The following is a 13250-nucleotide window of genomic DNA, read 5'->3' as shown; positions in this document are numbered from 1 at the left end:
GAAACCAGACACATTAGTCAAACAGAAGTAACACATGGCCTTTCTATTCTCGCCAAATCATTAGAACAGCAAACGACATTGTCTTTCGAGTGCGTCTGAGCCAGGCTCTCTGACTGACAGCACATGTTGCACAGCAAATGTGAGTCGCCCATTCCTTGTCTTGATCACCAGTTTTCCAGCCGAATTACAGATGATAAGCTTTCTTCACAAAAGCAGTAATCCAACGTCTCTGAGGCGCAAGTGTATATTCGTTACAGATATAGCAAAATGTATCGCGGCTGTTATGACATTAACGAGACATATCGCCCGACACCAAAATGCCTATAGCATCAAGCTTACTTACTGTTATATTGCTATAGCATACTATACTGATACTATACATATACACTGACTATATTAACCAAATGAGCAGGATCGGTGTATGCAAGCCACCTTTATAGCATGGTGAGACAGTATCAAGCTTGTTCAGACCTGCCCAGGATGTCAACTTCCACAGAACAGCTTCCAACCTGGCCTGATTCCAACGCCTGGAGGACATGCCCAGGCTGCACAAACTGCTGTTGATAATTCACTTACGGGAACGAAAATATTTGGATACAAATATAAGAAAAAATCATGATGGGTAAATTTTGATGTGATATTCATGATCAGCACCCAAAAATCGCTAAGAAACACCCAACAGTGTTCAAGAAGCAAAAACTTTGTTGTGCAGTGAAATTGTTAAAATTGTCACCATCAAGACCAGACTTTTTTAACATGGGGGTTACAGAAGTGATTTTAAAAGTGGCTGACACAAACCCGGTGTCGAGGGATGTATTGATTATTGTCGTAACAGTCTGGATTATGGCATGAAGGCAGGATTTAAGAAGTGTGATGGGGATGGGGTCCAATACACAAGTAGTTGGCCTCATCTTACAAAGCAGGTCATTAACAAATGCCGATGTGACTGGTGAAAATTTAGAAAAGGAGCTGGATGGAGTTGAAAGACAGGGAAGGATATAAATGGATGATGGATTTATCTTAGTTTAATTATTTAGATCTTTAATTTTATTGCAGAAAAAGTGTAGGAATTTTTCACAAACTTCAGTAGAGGAGGTAATTGGGCCAGATGCATGTTGAAGTAATTTATTAACTACAAAGAACAAATCCCTTAGTTTATCATGGCCACTTTCTATTATTCTGCCATAATGCGTGTTCTTGGCTGCAGTTAGTACATCCCTGTAAGCCCTTTGATGGTCAGAGAAAGCCTGGATGTGAACAGTGAGGCCAGTCTTACATGACATTCCCTGAAGGCGTCGGCCAGTTGCTTTCATAGATCTTTCATAGTAGCTCTGAATTATACCATGGAGCTGAATACTTAAAGGAAACCTCCTTATGTTTTAAAGGAGCTGTTTCATTGAGTGCTGAATGAAGGGCTGAGTTACTACAGTGGTCAACAAGACTATCTAGTGTTGATGGAATAGATGAAGACAGAAAAAGATCAGAAATGGATCCAGCAAGAACAGAGGGACATATTTTTAAGGTTTCGGAAAAAAATTTGACGTTTACAGGTAAGAGGATGGAGAGGTAATGAGACAGTGAAAAGCACTGCTTTATGGTCACAGAGTCCCAAATCACTGCTATAAGTGTTGCCGCCAGATAATCCAGATGTGCAGATCAGGTCCAGTATATGACCACCAGAGTGGGTGGGCAAATCAACATGATGAAGTCAAAATAGTCCAGTAAGGATAGGAATTCATTTCTCAGTTTACATGTAGTAATGTCAATATGGATTTTGAAATCACCAAAAAGAATGACTCTCTGGGAAAGTGAACTTAAGTGGGTTAATAATTCAGTCAGATCAGATAAAAAAGATGCATTGTATTTTGGGGGACGATAGACAACAATAAGTAAGACAGGACCAGATTTTTTTCACTTAGATCTGCCCAATCTCCCTTTTTATATAAAGGAATAATACTTTAAATTTTTTGAGTCCATTAAAATTTACCCAGTGAGCAGTGACTTTCTAAAAATATGTGCAAATACACTTACTAAACTCCTTAAGCACTTGAGGTTATTTTGCCCTGGGGCCTCATGTATAATGCTGTGCATAGAACTCACACTATAACATGGCGTAAGCACAAAAGCAGTAATGTGCTTACGCACAGAAAAATCCAGATGCAGGAACCTGTGCGTACGCAAACTTCCAAGTTCTTCCACTACATAAATCCCGATCAGCGTGAAAAGTAACACAAGTGCACGTGCCTGCTGTCCCAACCCAACTCCTCCCAGAATTATGCCTCTTTGAAAATGTAAATCAATATTAATAGCCCTTAAGCTCAGTGTTCTATAAGACAATGGCAAAACCACGAGGAAAAATAGAACAACTTCAGCGCATACCAAGTGGAGACAAGGAAAAATGTACTATTTGTTGGTTTAAATAGTGGTATAAACAAGAAAAGGAAGCTGATCAAGTGACACAGCGTGTCGAAGAAATTCGAAAGCTCAAGTTCACAAAGTCGCAGAGTGCCCAAAATAAAAAAAAAAGTCGCTGTGAACAGGCGAGTTGTAGCCCACCATCTGAGTGTCATATGAAAGCTTATTAGGGTTCAGAGAAAAAAAAAAGGCACACAGTGGGGAAAAAGCCGGAAATATCAACTTTAATCTCGAAATTTCCACTTTAATCACACAGTTTATTTTGTCATTAAAGTAAAACATCATAAACTTAATATTAAAATCGTTTAATTTACTAGTTTCTCAAATCCCATCATAACTAAAGTAGTATGTTAAATGCTTTGTTTTGTATTTGATGTTCTGTGTGTGTGAATCAATACGTGCTTCTTAAACCGGCTTTCTCTACCTCCAACAGGACACAGGATCCAATACATTCATGATATTACAGCTATCTGAATAACTAAAATATTGAGATGTATACGTGGTATCATTTTCATGATGATAGGAGTTAAAGCATGTTATTAAACATGGGAACATGGGGGCGCAGTGATTGTGCGCAACAGTTCGATAAAATAATTCATTGCAGCAGCACTGTCTCTTTCAAATGTACTAACCTCCAATTCCTGTCCTTACTTTTCTTTCTCTAAATATCCAATCACCACACAATTAGCTCTGTAATAGACGTTAAGCCATCTGTAAGCTTATAACGCAGATTCTTCAAAACTTTTAAGGAACACTGAAATATCTTCGTAGTATAATTATTCTATATTTCACGCCAGTCCCAGTGTAGCATACAGTGCGAGGCATGCAGGAACAATCCGTGAACAGAGTGCCAGATCCTTGCTAGCGTAGCGACTCCGTGCCCTTTAATTATTAAAAATATAGATTATTTAAATAAAGTTAAAGTTTTATCTGTATAACAAACATATTTTTCTGCATTTCATCTTAAAAACGATATTATTATCATATGTAAATACACGTTTTATAAAGTGGCTCAGGTTGTGCAATATTATAACTGTATCGCAAGTTTACAGTGAGGTAATTGTATAAGTCCAAACAGGTCTACAAGGAGCAGGTGATGGATTGATTGATTGCGTTTAGAGCTCTTGGGATGAAACTGTTTCTGAACCCCGAGGTCCATACAGTAAAGGTTTTGAAGCGTTTGCCATGTGAGAAGCAGTTCAATAGACAGCATGGCTAAGGCAGCGTGTGCTTGATGCTGTATACTGATAATTCTCTTTCCAATCAGCTGCTCCGAGTGGTGCAGTGAGAGTAATATGGAAAAAGATGATCTGCTGTGGCAACCCATAACAGGAGCAGCTGAAAGAAGAAGCAGAAAGTGCAGTGAGAGTAACAACGCTAAAGCAGTTATGGTATTTAGAATAGTTTGACCATTCTTTTGACAATTATATTGTTAGTGGTTAATTACAATCACATGCATTAAACTAATAAACAATATGCGTTTAGTTTCAGTGTATTTATAAAGGCGCATCAGTAATGTGGATCTGAAACAGAAAGATAAACCACACGGGAACAGTTGCACTGCTTTGACGCTGGGTGCCGCCAGTCTGCCAAACCAAGCGTAGAACTTGCGTATGACAGGGTATGAGGTACCGTGGAAAAGTGCGTGGCTTTACACCAAGTTTAGGTTTTATACATCACAGTTTGAACGTGGAAATGTTCTTATGCAACATTTCTGTGCATATGCAATGTTTATACTGTACATGAGGCCCCTGGTGATTTATTAGGTTTTTAACCTGAGCAGTACTTCTCACTGTACAATTTCCAAATCACTCAGTACTTCTTTAGTGGTCCTTTTTACTGCTGGGTAGTCATCCAGTTCCTCACATGTGAAAACCTTACAAAAATACACTTTTATAGCATTGACCATTTCATTGTATATTTTAATGACCCCGTATTATAACTGATAAACTTAACCTCCTCTTTGTCTACTAAAATACTGAAAGCATCACTTTGGGTCATCTTTCATCTAATCTTCGATATTCCACTCTAACTACCTTTTAGTTTCCTTAATATCCTTCTTAATGTTTGCCCTCATGGTCTCATACACCCATTGGTAAGCATTACACTTTTTAGTCTTGTACACCTTATACATCTGTTTTATTCCTTTGTATATTCTTTTTCATCTTCTTATTAACCCATTGAAGAGTTGCTTTTTTTTCTTTCTTTTCCAGCTAATTACAAATTTTGAGATGTACCTGTACTGCATTATTTGTAAAATGTTTTTTAAAATTGTTTCACTGCTTCTTCATGGTTTCTACAATTAAAACCTTGTCCCAGTTTATACAGTAGACTTTACTGTATTTGTTCAATATATACTGTAGCCAATGTAAACTTAACTGTTGTAGTTTTTGCATCCATATTCTGCAAAAACATTTGTGAATCGTATAATATTATAATCATTGGACCCTAGAGATTGAATCACCATCACACTAAATTCTGTATTGATTTTTTAAAAATGCTTAATCTAGACAGGCTTCCCCCTGCTTTGTTGCGTCAATAAACTGAGTTGAAAAACTGTTACTGATTATGTCTAAAAAACACCTGCTCTTGTACTCCACTATTACAAGGTTATCCCAGTTAATATTTGAGTAGTTAAAGTCACATGGGACTTTAATTATAGTCTACATTGCACATAGAATGTGAAAAACCTCATGAGCTCACAAAAGAGCAAGTTTTTCTTTTCTAAACATTATACTTTACCACTGTTCACCTTAGATGCCTATTCTAACAGAAGCGTTATTATCCCAATTATGTGTGAAAAACATGTGAATCAAAATTTTTATTGGCCATCACTACAAACTACTACAAACTCTCGGTCACGGAATCAACCTAATCACTCTTGTCCAAACTTTTTCTAGCGCTGCTATGGTCTGTTTTGTAATATGGAGACTAAAACTGCACACATCACTTCAGATGTAGCTTCACTACAGAGTTATATATTTTAAACCTAACATCTTATTAGCCTTCCTGATTGCTTCTGTACAGTGTCCGATTTTAAACAATGATAAAACTTTGTGTACTGAATATATCATTTTATTACCTATATGATTAATATCTTCCATTTACATACATTAAAATTCATCTGCCACAAATAAGCCTAAACTTGTATGTTGGCCAGGACCCTTATGGCCAACTAACTTATTTAAATCTTAATCTCATTTAATCATTAGAATAACAAACAACATCAAACCTACCTGCAGGAACTTCCAGCTCAACACCAACCCAGATTCCTTCTGCAAATTCAGTGGGTCCAATGTAACATACTTTTCCTTTTTTATTGTTTCCAATGGTTACAGATACATCTCTTTTTAGCCAGTCTGGAACAAAACTGCTGTGACAGTTAGAGACATCCAATAACTTATCCACTTGCTCAGTTTTTACTTCAGATTGACATTCCACAGTTTGGAAATTTTCAGTTGTAGTTACTAAAGATGAATCTATTTTCCTTTCACTCTTTACATGCAATTTATCTGGCACAAAACTATGTCCAGATTGTGTGAGATCTTCCCCTAAAATTAATGAGAATGACTTTAAACCTGATGTCTTTACTTTTGTGATCTTAAAGGGGCTGGTGGTTGGCAAATTAGATTGAGATATGCCTTGTATTTGATGAGGTAAACTTTGACAGTGATTTGTTGTTTCTTTCTCTCCGATATCCTTACAATTAGAGATATAAGAGGTCTTCATTTTTGTCACTTCTGATGTATCCTTCTGGGGGCTAATGTTTGTCTTCAGATTTGCCTCAGTATTAAATTTTACCAAAGTATTACTTTGATGTGATGGTTTAATTTTATCGCTCAATGTACACATATTAGACAGAAACCTGCTATCTGGTAAAATATTAAAATTTTTCTTTACTATAGATTCTTCAGAATGTGTTGTTTTTGAACAATTATTGCCAGGATAGTCCTCAATCTGGAAACTGTGATGAGAACCTTGATCTTCAAGACTACCATGATTAAGAGGCTCTTCTGCGCTTGCTAAACTAGGATTGACATTGGCCAGACTCTTTCCCTTGACAGCCTAAAAAAAAACCAAAAAAAAAAAAAACATATAAATATTTATAAATTTACACCTGTTATATGTATTATAATACAATTTAAAACAGCAACAATCTATAAACAGAATACAGAATTTCAAGCAGTAATGTTGAATCAAGTCAAGGTCAAGAAGAACAACTGTATCTATGCTAAATCTGTAAGACTGATTATTTGGTATGAGGTAGTTTGACATCAATAGAAGAGATTGACATTTGGATTTCTCCCTTACTTCGCACAATTTTCTTGCCAGCCATCTCTCCTTCTCGTCTTCATCTATGGAATGAAGTTTTGGTGTCACTAACAAGGTTTTTAGGCTTGAGAGAGGTAATCTTATTCATAAGCAGAGAGGGGTAATATGGTACAATGTAACCCCTTACATCGAAAGTACCCACCATAAATTGTTCAACACAAGATGTTAACATGTATTTCATATCATCAAGATGAACACTAGAGAAGTTTATTTTGCCTATATGTTTCTTTTATTTATTAATTTCACCCCCAATATTTTTTCATCATTTTCTCAAAATTGTTCTGATAATTCTTGGAATATCACAACATTATAAGTATTTCAGCCCAATAAAACTCACCTATCCTATTCACCTAATTTCTCGAATATAACATCATATAGAGGCCCCTAAAAGTACTACTCTCTACAACACTACATGGTACCTTTTTCCATTGCCTATGCTTCTCTGTGTGAAAAACAACATTCTAAAATTTGTGCAATATTCATGCCTAATGAGTTTCCATCTGTTTCTCTGTATTCTTGTTGGCAAACTCAGTTTAAAGTAACTGCCTGGATCCACTGTACTAATTATTTTCATAACTTTGAAAACTTCAATCATTTAATTTAATCCTAACTCCTTTTTTGGTGCTGTTATATTCCTTTTTTACTTTCTTGTACACATAGTATAGAGAAAGTATAGTATTCATGAAAAAATTAGACCTTGAGATTTTGATGAATCTCCACATTTCATGAGCTCCTGAACACATTTTCACCATTTTTGCAATTATGTCTGTGTGCGTCTGTGTGTATGTACGGAAACATCACAACTTGAGACGGCTTTGAGCTAGATAAATTAAATTTGGCATATGGGTGTTATATCAAAATGTTTTCTATCAAATTTTGAGCAACATACGTCAACCGGAAGTGGTACTTTACCTGAACACATTTCAAAATTGTTTAATCAACAATTACTTGAAATTCTATATCATCGTTAGTTAGGGTAAGAAACACATAGATAATAGAATTTCACCTTAATTGGATAACTGAAAATGATATCTTAACAAGTATCAGCACTATTATATATGCAGCACTACCATTATATGAAATGAGATAAATAATTTAAATTTTATATGATCATTACTTATAAAATTTAACCTTGATCAGGTGACTGGAAGTGGTATATTACTGACCACAAAAAACATTCAAATTTGAAATTTCAGATAAGTGAAACTTATCTCATAAACAAAGATAAGTGACACATAGATATATAGTTTCACTATAATCAGACATCTGGAAATGGTATCTACTTTACCTGAACAGGTATAAGGAAAGTTGAGTGGAGAACAATCCAGATTTTTTATGCTTTATGTGTGGTGCTTTATAAAAGACTGGCAAATTGGTACTCATTAATGCCCTTAACAAAATAACTAACTATAGTTAGTATATAGAAGTACTAGCAAAACACTCGCGCTTCGCAGCGGTGAAGTACTGCATTAAAATTTTTATTAAGAAGAAAATTAAACCTTTTTAAACGGAGTACTTTTAGGTATTTAATAGTGTTTGTGAAATTTTCTTCATTGTGCTGGTTCTAAATTTTCACAAAAGGTTATTCATTCATTGGTAAAATTACACAGCTTGGTGTTTGCATGTATTTGTGTTCAGTACTTATTAATTAGTTTGCTTTTCATTGTTACACGTTATTTGTACACAAAAGAAATTTGTTTTATCAGAATTTAAGGTGGTTGTATGAACTCATTTAATAAATTATATTACAATCAATGAAGTCATCATTTTATAGTTTTTCTGGTAAGAGATAATTATTAATCAAAGTATAATATTTAAAATTTTGAACTTTACATACTGTACCTTTCTGATTTGTGCTCCACATTTACTTCTTTGTCCTTACATTAATTCGACAAATTGTATTCATGTTTTGATCTTTCATCAATTTTGTACTGTTTGTAAATTAATTGACATTTCTTCTCATTTTCCATATTTTTTGGATTGCATGAACTTTTTTACTCTCTATATTTATTTTTTTATTTGAAAATGAGAGTTAAAAATCAAGCAGCATCGCAAAGGTTTAACAAAATTAATTGCATACACGCTTACTCTCCAATTTTCCATATAAACAGAATGAAAGAGTTAAAGACAGAGCTAAAGTAATATATAATCTTTATTCATTTTATTTTATTATTTATATTAATTATTCATCTTATTTAGTAACAGTTTATTAACTATGTTGCATGTTTATTATTTTAACAGTTATTTAACTTATCAATAATACAAAGAAATTAGATGGTACAAACACAAAATAACACTAATTGGAAATTTATCGAATCAGATAAAAACTATCAAATAAACTTAAAATTTGAATAGTTACGCTTTGTTTCACAAGATGACATATTCATACAATTACTATATAATCTCTATGTATACGAGAAAGTCAAGTGGAGAACACTCTAGATTTTCTGTACCTTAGAAACCAAAACTGCACTCACTACATTAGATAAGGCCTCACTAGTACATTATATAGATTAAATATTACCATCTTTGACTTGTACTCTATCTACACTTATAATGTAACATCTTGTTATGCTTCTTAATGGTTTTTGAACACTGTCTTCATGTAGATATTGATAAGTTAACTAAGACTCTTAAATCTTTCTTATAAGGTGTACTTTAAAAGTTACAGACTTCCTAATGAAGGCTTTGAGCTTTTACTTCTTACATGTAATAGCTGACACTTGCAATAAACTTATTGTCTCCAGATTATTTTTCATTGTGCCAAGTTTGGTATTATCTGCAAACTTAATCAGCAGGTTATTTAAAGTATACTCTTATCCAAATTGTTTACATACATGATAAAAAAAAGAAGTGGTGCCACCACTGAACTCTGAGAGGCACTATTCTGCACCCAACTACACACTACTGCCTTAATTCCCACTTTTTAGTGGCTTATTGTCTAACCTTTCATGTGATAGTTTATCAAAGTCTTTCTGAAAATCAAGATTAAAAAATGCCATATGTCTTCTAATAATATAATTTTGTTGCTTCTTCACATATTTATATAATGGGATAATATCAATGATTTGTAACAAAATTCTTCTGTGCAAAAAATAAAATAAATAAATATATTTGAAATACTGTATATTTAAAACATAATTTGAGCTGAACATGTTAGTCTTCCTCATTCTTAATGTTAGCCGAGCTACACATTATTTGCTTATGCCTCAAAATTCACCAAAAATTTCTAGTTACAAGATTAAAAAGTTGCATTTTTATTGTCCAGAAGAAAGAAATTTGTTGTTTAAATGCTTTTTTTTACAGAAATATGCAAAGTTGAGTTGATCTATCTGTTGTGTTGACCAGGTAACAGGTAAGAAAATGGGGCTATTAGAATATAAAATTAAAGTGACTAGCAACCTAAACCCTGACTTTACGTCTTGAGGTTCAATAGTACACCAGCTGAAAAGCAGTGAGGTCATTTGATTTTTGAAGTTGTTCTTTTGTGTAAGTGAATACAAATTTCTTGGGGATACAAAGATAGAAAAGGAACTTCCCCTCAGAGAACATGGGAGCAGCATTTAGGGAGATGTTATAGTTAAAGAGTCTATGATAGCTGACATCTGTTGGTCATTCCACTATTAAGCAATTTCAGAGCATGATAAGAGGAAAAAACTACCAAGTGACTACTTTTTGAAAGTAATAATTATATTTGTAATTTTTCATGTCAAAAATAAAATTTAAAATTATTATTTTCATTTTACACCTTCATCTCTCAAAAATTGAACGTGACATTGCAATGTTGTTGTCAGAATTAGATTCAGTGCTCTCAAGTCTATTACAAACACCTGCAATTTTTAATGGAACAATTTTTTTTTTGTTGCAGACCTTTGTATTTTCTAACATCAACAAACACTTGTAGTATTGAAACCATGTACTTGAGCAATTTCTTTCGTCCTTAATTTTTTTGCTGAACCTAATGTTTATTTTATGCCAACTTCATTATTTACTGCCTTAAGACCTGTTTTGCTGCTGCTCTTTGACCATAAATTTAATTGGCTTGTTATTTAAAACTCAGACACCCTAATTATTTCTTTTTTCCTTAATTAGCACCCAAACCGTAATGAGATATAAAACGAGCCGACATATGACCAGCAATCTATGTTCATACAATGTCTGAAAGTAAAGAAAGGTGAAGGTCTCAGCAATGTTAATCTGCTCAGATCCACAAAACATTTTGATGGGGTTCTTAGAAAAAAGAAAATCAACAGTTTTGGAAATGTCTGCTGTGGCAGAATGAGAGAACCAACCAGCCATACAAGAAACAACGGGTTTAATTCAGTTCTAATTAAAAAAAAAACTGGTTGGAGTTTGAGACCCTGACTTAAGTGGTCATCTGTTGGCTCACTTCATATCTCATATCAATTCAGAGAAAGGAATCTTAAAAGTTAATTAAAATGAATGGAAAAGAAGTTGATTTGCAACAAAAAACAAAAGGATCAAATTAATAAAGTGTAGCATTCAAATTGGAGACCCCTTTTTTAGAGGAATTGTTAATATTAGTTTCTATTAATAACCTACAAAGCTTTAAATGACCTCATAGCGGACCATATCAGTGACCGTTACACACTAAGGACCTCTGATTTTGGCAACGTAGTTGTGCCCCGCACTATTCTTCATTCTGTGGGTGACAGGGCCTTTAGCTCTGTAGCTCTGACCTCCTGAAATGAATTAGATTAGCCGACTCAATTAATTCTTCTAAAAAAAACTATTTAAAACTCATCTCTTCAGGTTGGCATTTAACTTTTTTTTTCCATATGCCTGTAGTATTTATTGTAACAGCAATCATGTCATTACATGTGGCAGGCGACAGTGGCTACCCAAGCAGACATTGGTGTGCTGCATCTTTTCCCAACCCTCAAAATTTAGAGATGGGGCACTATAATATCATGCATGCTCGGTTGTGAAGCTCACCATTAGCCAGTCTGGAAGTGTCAGTTTGGAGGAAGATGGCATTTAACTTAACCTGACATTATGCACTTCTTTCAATTTACCTCTCTGTCCAGATACTCAGGAGAATGTGTGTGTAAAATATATCACAAATTACATTATTTGTTCATGCTGTTCTTTTTTAGTATTGAATTTAGTATTTTATTCTGGTTTATTATATTTTATTCTATTTATGCTTTGTAATGCCTGTATTTATCTGTTTTAGTGTTCTATGCAGAAAATATTAGTATCCAGTGTTACATATACCATCACTGTTCTTACTGAGACTCTCTGAAGCGCCTTGAGCATGGAAAAGGTGTAATATAAATAATATGCGTTATTATTATTATTACGCTCATCATACCCTAGACAGGATGCTTGGCTGCTGTCAGATGTGAATAATAATGCTTTAGGTTACTTCCTCAGCTTCAGAACCCAATGGCCCTTCACTACACCTGCATCAGCCTGCCTCAAAGCAAAACCCATCAACCACTTAACTGTGGTTGTTTAAAGGAAGTTAGCCTGCATTTCAATACACATTCCCACTCCCTACAGAAGCACACTTTTTTCAAGTGATGTGCAATAAAAGTTTGTCTTTTTAAGAATATGAGCTTATAATTGATATAGAGGCTAATGCCTTTATTGACCTATCTTGACATAAATCCCTATGAAAAGAAATGCATTCCTCTTTCTTTTTGTGCTCTTGTAAGATTTGTTACTGACCCAAATTTGCTGTACTCCTTCTGTATTTAACACTGTTCTGCAAAGGATTTTCTTCTTCTCTTCTGCAAAGAAATTTTCTTTCTTCTCCTCTCATTAAAAAACCTTCATCTAGGATTGTCTGTATTTTCTCATTTAACTCCTCTTGCACCATTCTATGTCAGTATTTCATATCATCCTTTTTACTATCAGATCATTAATAGCACATCTTCAGTTTAATTTACTTTACTTAACTTTAAAGGCTCAACAATGCTTTTTTAATCACTCACTCTCTCTTCTACAAACAGCACATTTAAAGAGTAGTTATGTAGTAAGGAATATTTCTAACATAATTAAACAAGTAAATATGCAAATAAATAGATGCATTGCGAAATCTGATGATAAATACATAAAACATATGTGAGCTTAATTAAGTGCATTATGAAATATGTTTTTGTTGCTTATTTCTTTATGTACAGTATGTATTTAATTATTTACTGATTTATTTATTTTAGTGATACCAAATTAAACATAAAATACATCTTGAAATTAAATCAGCCACTCTGCAAAGGTTGAAAGGGTGAGTTCTAGTGAGCACTGTGTTTTAAATGATAAATCATCAGCACAGAGAATGCTTACGGTCGCAACTTTGCATATAGTTTTGAGCAACAAGATTCCTATGGCAAGCAAAGCGCATGCTCAGAGTTGTGACTGTGTATGTCCATGATGAACACAAGTGCAAGAAAACATTGTCCAGAATTACATACTGCATAAAGCACTTACTTTAATTCAAGAAGCCCTGAATTAGTCATTCACTCAAAAGAATGCATTTG

General features: G+C 34.1%; 1 protein-coding gene across 1 annotated transcript in view; it reads right to left on the bottom strand.

Moving 5' to 3' along the window:
- LOC120526634 (kinesin-like protein KIF13B) overlaps positions 1-13250 on the bottom strand; it is a 655733-nt gene that overhangs the window by 15100 nt on the left and 627383 nt on the right. Inside the window, exon 35 of the mRNA XM_039749796.1 lies at positions 5652-6480. Within this exon, the coding sequence (XP_039605730.1) occupies positions 5652-6480 (829 nt within the window). The remainder of the gene's footprint in view (positions 1-5651; positions 6481-13250) is intronic.

The sequence above is a fragment of the Polypterus senegalus genome, chromosome 3, assembly GCF_016835505.1.
Source record: "Polypterus senegalus isolate Bchr_013 chromosome 3, ASM1683550v1, whole genome shotgun sequence".
NCBI lineage: Eukaryota > Metazoa > Chordata > Cladistia > Polypteriformes > Polypteridae > Polypterus > Polypterus senegalus.
The sequence above is the reverse complement of the archived record's forward strand: the minus strand, read 5'-3'. Positions and strand labels throughout refer to the sequence as shown.